The sequence below is a fragment of the Lutra lutra genome, chromosome 10 (genome assembly GCF_902655055.1).
Source record: "Lutra lutra chromosome 10, mLutLut1.2, whole genome shotgun sequence".
In the NCBI taxonomy this organism is placed as follows: Eukaryota; Metazoa; Chordata; class Mammalia; order Carnivora; family Mustelidae; genus Lutra; species Lutra lutra.
Genome location: NC_062287.1, coordinates 43053124 through 43070139, shown reverse-complemented (window position 1 = coordinate 43070139; position 17016 = coordinate 43053124). Strand labels below are relative to the sequence as shown.

Genomic DNA, 17016 nt, shown 5'->3' with positions numbered 1-17016 from the left:
TAAATCCATGCTTGGTTTCAAAGTCAATTTACACTTTCACAATAGCAACAAGGAAGGCGAGGAATAAAGCAAGACTAAGAGAGCATTCATAGCTCCTTGGAGGCCTTCCACATGAAGGTCCCTCAACCGAGGGACCCAAGCGTCCTGGCTCTGCCCAGCATTCAGAGTGTCTGCTTTTGAGTCACCATGAGGGAGAGAGTCAAAGATATGGGGCCGGGGCCAGGACACCCCAGAAGCCACACCTTACACACGGGGCATACTCCTGCAAGGAGAGAAAAGACGTCATTGTAGTGAATTGCAATACAAAAAGCCCATGAGGTTCCAAAACTCTGACGCTTAACAACATCAAAGTGAAATTTCTAAGTGTATACCTAGTATCTCTAGTCATTTTAGATTTTCTGGTGGAAAGCCCTGAGACTCGGTGTGTAGAGCATTCAGGGAGAACTGGCCTTAGATCTTGGTTCTAACCAGACCCAGTCATTACCACTTAGTGACTTGACTGAATCACTTGCCTTTTTCTAAGCTAGTCATTCTTTCCATGCAGAGAGAGGAGCAGATCCCATGAGCTCTATGGCCCCTACTGGATCCAAGAGGCTTGTGGGTTTTGCTTATGTTTTTGAACTCTGACCACCCAATCTGCCTGATTGTCACATCATTTCTAATAGATACCATCTGTTTAACTCAGCGAAGAGGTTTCATATCACTGTGAAATATCCCTTGGAGACCTCAAAGATCTGTCCCAATCTAAACTGTTAACTTCCACTAATGAGGCTGTAAATCTCACCCAGTGAAGGCTGACCAATACTTCCAGAGGCAAGATACGCCAAAAGAAAGTTTAACCAACCCAGTTTCATCAAAACTCATTTCTCTCTTTGGCCTCTGGCTTATCAAATATCCAGGGGATAATTTTAGGTTAACTAGTCATTATTTGAGTATACTCCTTAGCATAAAGGTCCATAGTTGTTGTTGTTGTTATAAAGGTCCATAGTTGTTTTGTTGTTGTTGCTGTTTCAGTTGAAATACACTCACATTCTTTGTGTTTTTAAAGTACTTACATACATAATAACCATGAATCTAACTAGTCAGTGGTGAAAACTGTGAAGCATGTATATAAATTCTGTAATCTGTATCACCTGAACACTTACCAAAAAAAACTTTTTAAAAATGTAATAATCATTGCCATATTTTCTTGCGATTTTTATTTTAAAGATTTTATTTGAGAGAGAGAGAGCGCGCATGTACTCCTGAGCAGGAAGGTGGGTGTGGGTCATGGGGGCTGGGGAGGAAAGCAGAGGGGAAGCAGACTCCTTGCTGAGTGTGGAGCCCAACCTGGGGCTCAATTCCAGGACCCTGAGATCATGACCTGAACCGAAGGCAGACGCTCAACCGAGGGACCCAGGTGCCCTGCTCTTGTGATTTTTACAATTTAAAAGTAAGTCTGTGTTCTCACAAAGGCTTGGAAAAAATGTAACACGTTTGACTTACAAATGATTAACAAAATCCTGCGTTTTGTTACTGCAGAGCTGTCAAGTAGGCCAGAGGTCAGTTCAAATCAAAGGCAGTTTTAATTTTAAAGGCAACAATCTTCATAGGCATCTACCTGGAATCCCTGAGAGTGCTGCTCTAAGGCGCTCCCCTCCGGGAACGAACCCCTCCCCCCACCCGCCAGTGGTGAGCAGGGAGGGCCGGGAGCGCCCCCTACAGCTGAGGAACCGGTGTGGCGGCCATGGCAATGCTCTCAATGGCGCACTCATCCGTTCCTCTGCGGATCCGGAAGTACCCGTTTTCCCCCCAGCTGGCGCCCCAGCTGTTCTTTACAATCCAGTAATCCATGCCAGAGGCTGCGTCGGTGCCATAGCCCACCAGCAAAACGGCATGATTCGTCAGCTCGAAGGGGTTGAAAGGGTCCCGCAGGCCCGTGTGGTAATAGATCCCCGAGCGGTAGTGGAAGAAGTCATTGTAGACTTGAAAAGCGACGGCCATGGGCCCGTGATGGACCAGCTCGAGCTTCATCAGGGCCTCATTGCAGGCCCCGTAGAAACCGCCCACGTAGTGGTACTCGGAGGAGTAGTAGCGGGGGCAGTCCTTCTTGGGTTTGCACGGCGAATCCGCGGCCGTGTAGGGGAAGCAGGCCTCTTCCACCAGCCCGAAGTCTTGGGCGTATTTTCCTGCGATGAGGTACGGGAAGCCACCTTCACAGCCTGAGGAGGAATACCACACACACTTATCACCCCTCCGTGGAGAGCGGCACGGAAGAAATGGTCCCCCTTCCCCCCCCCCCCTTTCTTTTTCTACTCCATTAATTCTCTGCTACACTGAGGAGCTGTTCTTAGCTTAAATGCTACTTGGTCCACTGGCCCACAGCCCTCTAAGTACCTGTCCTCTCATCTCCATCGCATGAACGCACAGTTATCTGGCACCTGGGGTGGAAGTAACTATAGCCTAGTGCTTAGGTGGGGAGGCTCTGAAGCCTGACCATGCAGGTTCAAATCCTAAACTGTGGGAAGAATTTCACTTCTCTGTCCCTCTGTTGACTTGTCTGTAAAATACAGATAGGAAGAGAACTTTCCTTGTGGGAGTAAATTAGTTACTTCATGTAAAATCAGGACAAGTTGGCCACTCTTGTCATTACTAAATAGCCAGACACCACAACATGGCTCTTCCTGAAGGAAGTCTGCTCTGACCACCTCCTACAAAGAAGGTCTAAATCAGGGCGCCTGGGTGGCTCAGTGGGTTAAGCCGCTGCCTTCGGCTCAGGTCATGATCCCAGGTCCTGGGTTCGAGTCCCACATCGGGCTTTCTGCTCAGCAGGGAGCCTGCTTCCTCCTCTCTCTCTGCCTGCCTCTCTGCCTACTTGTGATTTCTCTCTGTCAAATAAATAAATAAAATCTTTAAAAAAAAAAAAAAAAGAAGGTCTAAATCAGGTTCCCATCACCCTCCTCCAGTCCTGGCCATATTATGCACATCCACAAGCCTGTATTTTTTCTTCAACGTTCCTTTGATTCTTTAATTTCTACTTTCCTCACTTCAGTCTAAGCTTCATGAGGGTAAGGACTGTCTTTGATACTCAGTCCCCAGGGCCTAGAAGTCACCTTGGTGGTGTTTTATAAATATTTCAGAAAGACTAAAAGGTCCAATGACAAAGAATCATTCCTAAGCAGTTTCACTTTCTAGTGGCCAAATCTGGGGATGACAGCAGAAAACTTTACGACGAGAATGTTTTGCTCTAAATCAATGGCAGCTGGGCTTTCTACATCGTCATCCAAGGCCTGTTCTGGAAGCCAAGTACACATCTGTCACTCTCCCCTAGAGAGAAACCAGTGTTAGCGTGGCTGTAATATGAATTCAGATTCAGAGTGAAAGTTTAGTTGGAACTGAAACTTTAATATTTAGAATCTATGTGGCCTTCAAAATGTTATAGAACAACTGCATATCTGTCCTGGCTCTGTAAATAGGGCTATATAGGGCTGTCTACCTCTCAGGGTTTTGAGCGTTGTTGGATAACGTACATAAACGGCCCCGAAGAGCTGGTGCTCACTCAGTACAGAGTAAATACTGCCATTTTGCTGAATGGTGCAGTGAATTCCATGAGAAGCACTTGTTAGTAAGTGAGAAGGCTTGAACTCCAGAACTTGCACCCAGGCGCTCTGACTGTGCTTTGTGCCACACCATCCTTTTACCTTTGTCGACCATGGCCAGCTACACCCAGGTAAACAGCACCTGGAATACGACACTCACCTTGAGCATACTGGCTGCAAGAGACCACCTCCTGAGGGCTCAAGATCGGGGTCTGCGTGTTGTTGGTTAGTATACGGATTCGCGCTTCCAGCATTCCCATCGAAGCAAATGCATAGCAGCTTCCACACGATGCTGGTGATCAAAAGCAAAGACATGTAACCTAAGGGAACTCTGAAACACAAAGAAACATGGACACATCTACAAATCCGAGGGGAGAGATGCAGTTAATATATTTATACCGAGTGCTGCTGCTATTGTTCATAAGGATCAGTCCAATACAGACGATTCGATCGACAAATCCTATTAACAGCATAGGCAAACATAAAGATCTCAGCTTTTTCACCAAAAGGCAAATGTTATGACATGGGGCTTTCCTTGAGACTATTGTAGGAGGCAAAACAAAACAAAATGAAACCCAAAACACTCCCCTTGTCTCCGCAAAGCATTTGACAGTATTCTTGACAACGAAGAAATGATATAGGTCTATAGCACATGGAGCCTCTCAGTTGAGAGATCCCTTTGGAGGGATATATGTGAGCTGAGCTTTTCAGTATCTCAAGAGCAGCATTTTCTTTTTTAAAGATTTATTTATTTGAGAGAAAGCACGACGAGCACGCACACAGGGCAGAGAGGGCCAGAGGTGGAGGGAAAAGCAGACTCTCTGCTGAGCACAGAGCCCGATGCAGGGCTTGATCCCAGGAGCCTGGGATCATGACCTGAGCCAAAGGCAGACAATCAATGAGCCACCCAGGTGCCCCTAGTGATGCCTTTTTAGATACAATACAATCTCCTAATGCAGCCCTTGTTCTTTTCAGTTTATAGGTCTGCATCTACTTTAAAGAATCTTCACATTTTCTTCCCCATCATCTTGTCACTAAATAGGCCAAAGTTAACTGGCACATTTTGTTTTTAGAACCATCCAAGTAACACTATCCTTGGGACCCCGCTTTCAAATGATAGAGTGTCAAAGAACTAGATCAGCGAGAATAAACTGACAAAGCCAGTGTTCCTTTCATGAGTCTTCTAATAAATAACATCCCAGGAATCTGGAAATGGCCCCATTTTGATCATCCGGCATTCCTGGGCCATAGCGGCCACAGAAATAATCACTCTTGCTACTAAACACAGAACTCTTCTCATCTGACCATCCAGCACTGTGAGAGGGCTAGGCCATGTGTCCATCCAAGAACTGAGTATGCTGTTAACAGAGACACCATGGGAATGAGGTAAAGAGATGACTTTCCTCAAGCCAGTGACGTTCCCAGAAGAATGTGTCAGCTGCCAAGAAAATTAATGCCTCTCTTCAGTCAAGGCTAGAATGCAGATTTTAAAAGGTCTATTATCCCTTAAGAATACTACAGCTTAAAAAAGAATAAGGGGGATCTGGGGAGCCTGGGTGGCTCAGTGGGTTAAAGCCTCTGCCTTCCGCTCAGGTCATGATCCCAGGGTCCTGGGATCAAGCCCCACATCGGGCCCTCTGATCCATGGGGATTCCTCCTCTCTCTCTCTCTCTGCCTGCCTCTCTGCCTACTTGTGATCTCTGTCTGTAAAAATAAATAAATAAAATTCTTAAAAAGAAAAAAAAAAGAGTAAGGGGATCTGACCCATTCAGAGGTCTGTAGTGAATACATTTCCACCACCTCAAATAGGTAATGTTATTTTTACATGGTTTAAGTGTATTCAGCTATAGCTTCCCACAGCAGAGAACACACTGAGCTAAGAAGAGGGAGTCGGGAGTCTTCTCCATCCTCAGCCTGTCACTCAACCGTGTGGCCCTGGGCAAGTCACTGGACCTTCCTGGCATTTCTTTTTATCTTGTGTGTCAGATGAACAGCGTGGAACAGACAGGGTTAAGGTCTCTGCATTCCAGTGCTAATGGTACAGATGGTATTTATTTATTTATTTATTTAAAGATTTTATTTATTTATTTGTCGGAGAGAGAGCGAGAGAAAGCACAAGTAGGCCGAGTGGGAGGCAGAGAGAGAGGAGGAAGCAGGCTTCCCGCTGAGCAGAGAGCCCGATGTGGGGCTCGATCCCAGGACCCTGGGATCATGACCCGGGCCAAAGGCAGCAGCTTAACCCACTGAGCCACCCAGGAGCCCCTACAGATGGTATTTAGAACAAGGCTTACATGAACTAGAGTTTGGACAGTAGGAAAACACTGCATTTCCTAACTAACGTGACCTGAGAGACATTCCCCCTCTCTCTTGAAGATACAATAGTAAATAAAGATAGCATAGCGCAGAGAAGAACCCAGAAAGTCCAAGCCTTCCAATTTCCTAGCTTCTCCTCCCTCTCAAACTTGGAAGAAATCCAGCTACATGGCTGGTGCTTAAAGCTGCTTTCAAGTGTAAAGGTGAGACCTCATTTGTCCTGCCAATATTTCTTCTTTTCATTAATCTTAATTTACTCTCTGAATACAGAAAAGCTGTGAATTCCCTTAACTTGGGTAATTCTGAATTCTGAGTGTTCTAGAATGCTGGTGTTCCTGAAGTCTGTGGAAATTTCCAAGTAGCCCTGTTTTTAAGAAGAGAAAATAACTAATATTTTCCCCAACCTTAAGAAAACCAAAAGGAAGTCAAAAGGGGAACCTTAAAAATTGCCCATGTCTGTACAAACCATATTTACAGCACTCAAACAATATGGGACATCAGAGATAATAGCTTTTGCCAAGCTACAAGAAAACCAGTGTCAAAGAATTTGGCTTTAAAGAGTCTAATTTCTGCCCCCTTGCAACACCCCCCCTCCCAAGATTATTGTCTTGTCACCAGTCAGCTGTATCTTTTAGGAAGTAAGTGGAACTAAACTTCTCTTTTGGCCATCTCCCAACCCCCCGATGAATTTTAAAAACTCTCTGTGAAGTAGTTACCCTTTGGTATTTTAGTATTTTGCTTGCAGATCTTGCTAAACGGCAAGTCCCTAGGCCAAGAGCCATGCCACAGTAGTCTTTATATCCCCAGCCATTAAAAAAAAAAATCTTAACAGATGTTAGATGCTCTATACTCTGTAATACAGCAAAACCAACCATGCATCAGGCCGTCAACACTTGACATACATTATATACTTAATCCTGTCAGAGAGGTATAGGGAATGCTTGATGACAGTAAATTTTAATCCTTCCTTAATATCCCTTTAATTTCACTTTCCATTCATTCCTCAATTTACCTTCAAAGTTCTCTCATTTCCTAACCCCCCTTTCCAAAAAAGCCCTCCCCGGGAAAGGAAAGGTAGGGGAGAATTTTCAGGATCCATATATTCTCTAGAGCGGAAGAGTCCCAGAAGAATGTGTAGAAGCAAAAGCAAAGAGAGGAGATCTCTGATGTCATCTGTAGGACAGGAACCTGGCTGGCTGGTGGCTCTAAGATCTGCTTGAAGCTCCGCCTGCTCAGAACACTTGGCAAGAACTCACTGAGCATGGAACTGAAGGGCTGGTGGTGACTGCTGAGAAATGAGAGGGGCTGATTATCACTGAGTTTCTAGGGAAGGGGAAGGACAATTTATCTTTGGGTGTTATTAATTTATAATCCTCTCAGGAGACACTAATCAGAATGTTTCTAGACAACAAATACTACATCTATTTTACAGTAACAAATCAGTCATGCATACTATAATTATCTTCAAAATGAACTGAGAAGTAATAAACCTGAGTATGGCATAAATGATCCTCCATGTCATTGTTGGCTAAAATTTAGGATAATAGGATAATTTGCTACCGAGTACTATTAGAGGAAGAGTTATTAACTATTCGTATTGGATCAATTTTCCAGAAATAATGGGTAAAATGCAATAAGAGTGATACTTTTGGTAAATCTGGGCTGTGCAAAGCCTCCATTCAGGAAGCAGGGTTAATACTTACCATCATGTGTCATGTTCTGACAGAAAGTGAATTAAAAATGTCCTTACACAGTTCAAAAAATCTACTTTACCAGAAAAATAAAATTTAAAGGATGCATTTTTCTGGGCTCTTACAATAATTAAAACTAAATGATGGGGGGCAGGGAGAGGTGGAGAGTGGGTGGACAAGTAGCAAAGAAGGATTCCACCAAACCACTTGTAGGAGGAAGACCAATTTTAACTCCAGGTGATCCTTTGTTTCTACAGGAGTCTCTCCTGCGAGAGAGGGCAGGAGTTTGTCTTACCTATTACTGATTAATTTCATTAGCTAGCTAGAACATATTTTGAGAAGTATGCCCAAGAATGCTGGGCTCTGCTGGAGAGCTTATCTATTATCCAGGTCTGTCATGGATACAAAAGGAAGAGGTGGCCATTGGCCATGTATGTTCCATTTCTTTACTATAAAGTGGATCATGACTGTTGCATCTCTGTATGCCCTGAATCTACCCAAGAGCGTGGCACATAGTAAATGTTCAATAAACATTTCCAAATGAATAAATGAAAAATCAGGCTTTTTTACCTTGGTTTCGAACAGGACTAACAAAATTGGTACCATGAACATTTCTCCAATCCCATGATGCTGGCAAACGTAACATCTTCTCATTTATGTCAGCAGTCAGTGGTGCAGGTTTGGGCCTAGGATGGAAATACACATGAGACTTCAATATAGAGTCTTTCCTCTGCGGATGACTTCCTAACCTTTAATTCCATGACTTTAGCTACCTGGCTGCCTAGAATCTAGATTCCGGCCTAAAGAGCACTTGTCCCATCAGAGTTTCCATTATACGACATGTCCATTATGCAATGTATCAATTACACCACTAAGTTGTGTCAGTGGCTTTTATTATCTGTGTCTTTTTCAGGATCTATTTCTTCTATGAAATGACACTGGTTCTATACATCACGGAGATGCTACTGCTAGTATGCTTAAATAACTGCATTTTCTTAAACAGATTTTGACCAAGAAAGTAGACACATGGGAAGTTAAAGATGGCCTTTGAAGGATACAGAGAGAAGAGAGGAACTACCGAGGTTTGACTCAGGAGATGGTTGGCAGTGAATAGTGAGGCAGGTGGAAAAGAAGGGAAGGAGGCGCAGAAATTAGGGGTCTAAGGATAAAGTAGACTGACCAGCTCCATCAACAACAGACAAAAATGCTTCATCAGTATCGAACTGCAGCCTATACAATGTAGTTGTAAAGTAAGACATGAAAAGCAGAGTTGCCTGGAACAATAGATAGACACATTGTTTGGAAATGAGAAAATCGTCCTACAAGCTTCTCCATATTAGCAATTTAAGACAAACAGCATTCCGGCTCTACACATGCTAGATTTCTTGGGAGCTTTCCAAGTCTGCTAAATGACTTCAGTGTTCCATGTCTTTGTGCTGCTACTCCTTTTATCTAAAATGCCTGTTGCCCACTACTTAGAAGAAATCCCTTTAGGGGTTTTTCCCTGATTTCTAATTTAAGAACTGCTCCCAGAGCAGCCCCTGGTCACCAGACCCCAAGTAAAACTCACTGCTCTTCTCTTTCAACTCTTTAGTTAGGACACTACTATTATACCCTGATAATATGCATCTTTTCTGATACTGTAACTACTTGAATTTCTCATTCAACTTGGCATTGCCAGACTGCACTATTCCAACTTTTCAGTGGTTATCCTGTACTTTAGACCAGATTCCAATTTAGTTACTGGTAAAGATTATTTCTGGACTTCTTTGTGTCCTCTGTAAGTACTCCCAAGGAGCTCCCTTCTGCAAATGCTCCTTTTAGAGAGGATGTTAAGTCAAGGCTAGGACACAATGGAAGGGAGATGAAATAAAGGGAGAGAAAAAAAAATCACATATTAATAGCCATCATAACCTTGAGAATTATTAAAAATAGCACATTCCATACAGAAATGTCAACTTTTCACTAAAATATTAACTAAGCTGGGACACTGCTGGAAGCTGTATGTGACACAGAGATGAACGTGAGATGGTCTTTGACTGTATGAAGGTCAGCATTAAGAGACATGAAACAGAGCAATTACCATCACAAATACAAAGAAGTTATAATGTCATAAAATATATAACTTAGATAGTACCCATGAAATAACCAAGGTACATAAAAAAAGCTATGCACCATGAAAACTGTTTATATAGGGCAGGGGAAAAATCAAACCAAGAAACAAATCTTGGATACTTCCTTTAAGATTTGTAAGTAAAAATTTGTAACTAAAAATTAGGGTATGAACAACTTTTGGATGGAAATAAATAGTTTCTGTGATTTCACACTGAGAGGCCAAAAGATTTGATCAATTAACAGATATTAACTAATTGTCTTGTATATACTTAGGAATACACTATGTAATTTGAAAGATAAAGAAGGAATAGAAGTGTGGCAGCAAAATGTAATTTCAGAGCAGGTATCTTAGGGTTATACTGACCTCCTACAAGTGATTTCACCACTTACTAGCTGTGTGACATTTGTCAAAGAGTTTAACATCACAAAACTCCAACTGACTCCTACTAAAATGGGTATAATCACCTGTACCTCAAAAGATTATTATAAAAGCTCAACGTAGTAATGATTAACAAGTGCTTAGAACACTTTCTGTCTCTGCAAATCCTTAATAGAGTAAGCTCTTATGATGGTAACTACCACCATCATCATCCACGTCAGTAACAGGACTAAACATGATGCAGATACATTTATTTAAGCAACCATCTGGCCCAAAGGCCAGTGTTAACTTGCTTCTTCCTGGCATTCTGTAAGGCTGGGTGTTTGCCTATCAAGGTACAGACAGACAAAACCAACAATGTGACAATCGATCTCAATCATGTGAAAATGAAGAGTGAAAGAGGAACTGGTGAGACAGGAAGACTGCCAACATTACTGGTGCACTACCCATTACAGGCTCTTCCTTTGGCTCTAGATTCCGTAAGAATCTGGTGAAAGCTTGGAACTCAGGGAGATGACCATACCCAGTACATTATTCTACACTTCTGGCAGTCTCAATGACTCTGTAAACCTCAAGTTAAGAATCTCTGAAAGATTCTATTATGTCACTGGATTCTTCTAAAATAACTAATTCATGTACAAAAATGCTACCGAAAACCAAGTAGCCAGACCACAATGTGTGCTTTGGTATTTTCCATTTCACTCAGTTCTACCTCCTACCTTTAAACTTCTGAATGGAGCCTTAGCCTTAAAAGCAGCCCTGCAGAAAGCTAGCCTTTCTCTAAAACAAAGATGGTTGGGTGGAGGGAGAGAATCATCAAACATAAAAGCAGCATGGCCCATGAGGCATGGCCACGCAATCGTGTCTGAGGCTCAGATCTTTCACATGGGAGCTCTGAGACCTGTAGGCTCAAACGCTGACACCTCATCCTCTCACGCTCCTTTGGATTTTCACTGAACAGTTCTCGACTTCCTGTCTCACACATGCACAGTAGAACTCTGTCACTTTAGCAAACCTGAGAAGGGACACAGCGTGCTCCCTTCCCTAATTCCCATTAACCAGAGTGTCTCATGGACTAGAAATTCCTCAGAACACACTTTAATACTGTATGAGATTCTTTTGAGAAAGGGGCAGAATAATTAGAGAATGCTATCAGTTGCGATAGGAAAATTCTCCATATAGCCTCGTAGTTGAAAAATGTCAGAGTGTTAGGATTATTAGTCTGTGAATGAAAAAGTTAGAAATGCATTTCAGTTAATCAACCAATTAGTGGCCTGTTCAAGTAAAATCTGAACCAAAAACTCTATAGATGTTAAGGAAATAATCATTGTATTCTCTGAAAACTGGAGAATGTTTCAACATACTAAGAGAGAAAATAACCTACCTACACAATTTACTGAGTCCCACTGACTCCCTATTGGTTTCCAGTTCTCTGCCCTACAGTTATACCAAGTTCTCCTGGAACAAAGTATGGCATCACAGGAATATCCTTGGCCATTTAACCCATGTTAAGGGACCATATATTCTGGTATATATAGTTTGGAGGAAATTTTTAAAATATCTGCCAAATTCCTGACTCTATAAATTCGAAGTCTATTTGACCCAATCTCCTTAAGTAAGAAGTAAGCTATGGGGTGTGTAAGCTAAAGATGGGAAGTGTTGCTTCTGGCTGAGGGTAGTTAGTAGAGATAAATTGATATAGAGGAAGCAATTTTTTTGCTGGACCTTCTAACAAAGAGGTTTTGAGATTTTTATAGGTGACAAATCTGGGTTATCGTAGGCTAGGTGAGGGATAATTGAAGCAAAGGGAGCAACATGAATGGAGGTACCTTGAAAGCAAAGATTTCGGTAATTGTGTGTCATATTGTTTGAAAACGGGCCATGGTACTAAATACAGGCATGGTCACATTTAGATGGCTTTGGTTACCAGTAAATGTATTAAGAGATAACAGGGAGTGACATGACCATAGCTGGATACAGGAAGATGAAACTGGTATTTCAGAGAATGGCAGAATGGGGCCCGGGAGGGAAAGAGACCCAAGAGATAGCATTAGAGAGACAGGAGGTGGGAGGCTGATCATAATGCGGCAGAGAAATGATCAAACCCTACACCAGCATGTAGACAATGGCCAGGGAATGATGGAAGTGGCAGATGTTGTGAAAGAAAGACCCATCAGTAGTACTCGGAGAGCACCAGAAGACCAATGGAAAGGAGAGGGAGACAGAACAAAGATAACCTAAAAAGTTTAGGCTCCCATGGCCAATAGAATGGTGGGCAAACCAGGGAGAGCAGGCTCAAAGGGAGGGTGGTCTTCAACACAAATACCTTCACTAGCGATACAGGGATATATGCTTTATTACCTGGGCATTCTCCAGCCACTCCGGCCACCGCCTCTCCTCATCATGTCTCTCAGGGTCAGTGTCTCATATTCCATGTATCTGGTTGCAGTCCAAGACTTCTGCATGGTATTGATCGCTTTCACAAACTCATCGTTATACTTGTAGAGCCTATGAGAGCTGCCAACAAAAATAAGGTAGCCTCAGTTATCCTCTTTATTGATGTAATTAGACTCCATTAAAAGAGGTACCCTTATGCTCTGGACCTAAGTGGAAAGTGTAATCATCTTTTAGGAAGGCATTTTTTTTTTTTAATGTACCTGAACCACTTTATTCAAATCTATAAAATAATCTTTATTTTATGTTTTTAGTATAAAAATCTATAAGCTAAGTGCACCTCACTGCAGAGAGAGACATATGATACTGAATTTCCATAGCAGTCAATGGTATAGTCAAACATCACATGTTCAGAACACAAAATTTAGATAAACTAAAATGATCAGATAAAATAATCGAACTTCAGAAAACAAAAACTGAACTATTAAGGATCCCTGAAATATTCTTTAAAAAAACATATTTTACTTATTTATTTGACAGAGAGAGACAGTGAGAGAGGGAACACAAACAAGGGCAGAGGGGCAGGGAGAATCATGGGGAGCCTGACTTGGGGCTCAATCCCAGGACCCCAGGATCATGACCTGAGCTAAAGGCAGACACTTAACAACTGAGACACCCAGGTGCCCCGGATCCCTGAAATACTCCTAACCTTCATGAAACTTCACTGGTCTCAAGTCATTTTGTAGTGAGGCATTCAGAGTATGACCCCATTAACCCAGCTCAAGAATCCTTGGGAGCCATGAAACTGCATCAGACTCTCTAGCAATAAATTTTACCAATTTTTTAAATCTGAAAAATCCCCTTAATCTGGCTCTAAAGTTATCAGGCTTCTGAAATGCATCCCGCTCCTCATATTTTAAACAAACTGTTGTTTATAGTAGTTTCGGTTGATATCTTTTGTTCAAACAAAAATCGGTTTTTCTGGTACCAAAGCAAACTTGGGTTTGGTTCATACATGAAGAGACAACCTATGAGGAGGGTCCAAAAAGCACCCTTTACTTTTGCCTGAGGAGGTGCACATGTATACCAACAGCCTGGGATTGGAATGTCTCCTATAAAAATAAAAATTCAAGATGTATGTATAAGGATGGTCAATGAAACACTTTAATAATAGCAATACATTATAAATAACCTAGGGGTGCCCGAGTGGCTTAGTGGGTTAAGTGTCACACTTCAGGTCAGGTCATGATCCCAGGATCCTGGGATCGAGCCCAGCATTGGTCTCCCTGCTCAGCAGGGAATCTGCTTCTCCCTCTGCCTCTGCCCCTGCTCACTACTCGTTCCTTTTCTCTCTTTCTCTCTCTCTAAAATAAATAAATAAAATCTTTTAAAAAAATTATAAATAACCTAATAAGCATTTGAAGATAAGGAATGATTAAAGAAATAATGGTACTTCATATACTACATAGTTTATTCAGTGAAACTGTATAGAAATCATTTAGTGTGTGAATATTAAGGGAAACCACACTAAAACGGGAGTAGGGAGGTTGGCAGGGAGCTTTCATGCCCTACTATGGGTCACCAACTGCGAATCCAACAGGAAGATAGGGACCTTGCATGTGAACACCATCTACTACCAGTAAGAGGAAGAGCCCAGCCAACAGAGATTGACACATCGCAGCCAATGAGAAGCCACGATACTTCCACCTCCTAGTTTACTCCAGTGGACTTTTTGTTCATAGAGCCTTCCCAACCCTTCCTTTCTCCTATAAAAGAGCCTGCTTCTCCTTTGTTCTGCCGCCTTGCCTAGTCAAAAAACCTGGGAGCACTGAAGACAGTAAGAAAGATGTGGAACTACATGCAGAATGTTTGTGTGTTTTTATCAAAGTTCTTCCTTTCTTGGTGCAAAGTGTGGAACCAGAGAGGCACCTTCACTGAAGAGATTTTAAAACTGCTCTAATCATATTTCTGACAACACTCCTACAACAACAAAAACAAGTTATAGTTGTTTGTCTCTTTAGATGTGGGGGTAAAATTTTAAATTGTAAATGTGTATTTTTAAGTATTTTCTACTGATGAGTCACTACTGATTTTGATGTATTCAAGAAGCAGAACTCAGCCCTACTTCCCTTGCTTTATCACTGATGGCTGGCAACCATCAAACACAGACATGTGCATTGTAATAATGACAAGCTAGGTCCCAAACACTGATTTTCAATGTTTAAGATCCAAGGATACTGAAAATAATGTACTTTATTATGGGATGACAGATCATTGAGAGCTGAAAGGGACCTTGAAGGTAATTTAGTCCCCAGTGTTCATTTTATAGATGAATTAACAACACAGGTTCTGAGCACTCCAGCTGGTAGTTTCTTCATTAAATGAGGCAACGTTTGAAATAATCAAGAAGAGCACCTTAGTACATAAAGTCTCCTAAATGGTGGGGTGAAAAGTGAACAGTTTAATAAGAAATGCATTGTTCAAGGATCAAGCCAAGCCAAGCAATTAAAAAGACAAATTCAAAATGGAGGGGATGTATTAGTTTAGATCTCAGTGAGTACTTTTCCAGACAAGTACCATATGTCCTCTTTAAACTCATGCCCCCAACCTCTCTACAACAGAATCATTCATTACCAATATGACCTGGCTTGGGAGCATTTATTCATGTGTACTCTCAGTGGATTTCATAAACTAAATGAAACAGGAAAAGTTGCTACCATTAATATCCATTTGTCTTCTCCTTCCAAGTGATAAAATCTGAAATCTCTTGTTTGTATGGTTCAGTTACTTAAACTGGACCTTACTTAACAAGAATATTAGCTACATGTTTTAAGTTGAATTGTGTCCTTCCAGAATTCACAGCTTTAAGTCCTAACCTCCAGTATCTCTGAAAGTGACTGTATGTGGAGATATGACCTTTACTAGGGAAATTATGGTAAAATGAGGTTGTATGGGCAGTCCCAATCCTGATTAAGATTGGGTGTGCTTAAGAGAAAAAGAGAGGACACAGAGAGAGGGTGGCAGTGTAAGGACACTGGAAGAAAGTGGCAGTGTCAAGCTAGGGACAGCAGCTTCCCAAGAAACCAAACCTGCTGACACTGATCTTGGAATTGTAGCCTCCAGAACTGTGAGAAAATAAATTTCTGTTGCTTAAACCACTCAGTCTGGGGTCCTTAGTTAAGGTAGCCCTAGCAAACTACTATACTCCATGAATACTAAGAATTTTTATTTCACTTATTCACTGTCTTGTGTAAAATTTATTTCAATTAGTATCACCTACATTTGTTGCAACATAAACATATGTATCTATGAGAGTTCTATAACATGTTATCACATGGCAATAATAAAATGATTTTTATTAGTCACTGCAATTCTATGGTCTCTCATACAAATTTCCTTTAAAGCCACCATTAGTCCATTACTTTGGGAGTGCTGTGGAGAAAAACACTTTCTCCTCTCAGTTCCATTACTCAACACCAAGAAGGTTTTACAGAATATAGCTTCTGTTTCTAAGTCAAATATACTTTATGTAATCAAAATAAAATTTTCCAAGAACTAACCTAGACACATACTCTACATACTCTACAACAAAATTAAATGTATCTCCCATTGGTGACAACTCACTTTTCCGGGAGCCTCCCCGAATCGGCTGTGTTCACCTTCACCTTCTCAGGGGTACTTCCCACCTTGGTCCCAGTGAAACAAGCCCAGTTCCGGCCCAGCACGTCATGCACCCATCCGGGCAGGGTCTCGTTGCAGTAACTGGTTACAGTGTGACCCTCTTCTTTATACTGCAATTAAATCAGGGGAGGAAACGTCAAGTGAATCAATGATCATCTCGCAGGTCCATTTCCCTGGCTCCCGTTCAGTCAAGATGCTCCTTTTTCCATCTTGGGAGCCAGACTCTGCCAACCAAAATAAAAACTTCACCCTGAGAGGTTACATTCTGCGAATTAGCCTAGAAAAGGATGAGAAATAAACTTTTCTATGATTACCATCGCTGAGTGCCAAATAAAATTTACATAAGAAAACATTTCTGGGAATCAAAAGCAGGAGAAGAAACATTTTTAGAGCATCTGCCACATTCCAGGCATTTTACAAAAGTTCCCTCCTTCAATCTTCACAGGAAGCCTATGAGGAAGGAGGCTTTGATAACCCCATTTTACCAGCCAGCAAGTAGAAGCCCAGCTCAGAGAGGCTATGGAACTCCTAAGGAAACAGAGCCGTGAGGGGGCAGAAACAAAATTCTGCTCAGGCCCTCAGACTATACTCTCTTCTACTCACAAAATGTGGACTCCAGCAAACTACAAAACAAAGAGCAAAACATTTCCACACATAAAATCTTTTCTTCTGTCAACCTCACAATTGACTAGGACATTCTGATTATGAGGGAGCTAATAGAACCTGATTATTAAATATTCTCTCCATTTAATGTCACAAATATGGCCCTTTGTCTCATCACAAAGTTCATACTGAAAAACACCTACAAAGGAGAGATCTGGGATTTGAACTCATAGTTAGGCTCCAGAGCTTACAACCCCTCAAA

At 41.8% G+C, this 17016-nt stretch overlaps 1 protein-coding gene across 1 annotated transcript in view; it reads right to left on the bottom strand.

The window, feature by feature from the left end:
• Window positions 1-1195: 1195 nt before the first annotated feature.
• Window positions 1196-17016, bottom strand: part of CTSC (cathepsin C) — a 34377-nt gene continuing 18556 nt past the window's right edge. Inside the window, exons 3-7 of the mRNA XM_047691182.1 lie at window positions 16095-16261; window positions 12438-12593; window positions 8153-8268; window positions 3739-3870; window positions 1196-2201 (exon numbers count right to left, since the gene is read on the bottom strand). Of these exons, the coding sequence (XP_047547138.1) occupies window positions 1699-2201; window positions 3739-3870; window positions 8153-8268; window positions 12438-12593; window positions 16095-16261 (1074 nt within the window). The 3' untranslated portion in view covers window positions 1196-1698. The remainder of the gene's footprint in view (window positions 2202-3738; window positions 3871-8152; window positions 8269-12437; window positions 12594-16094; window positions 16262-17016) is intronic.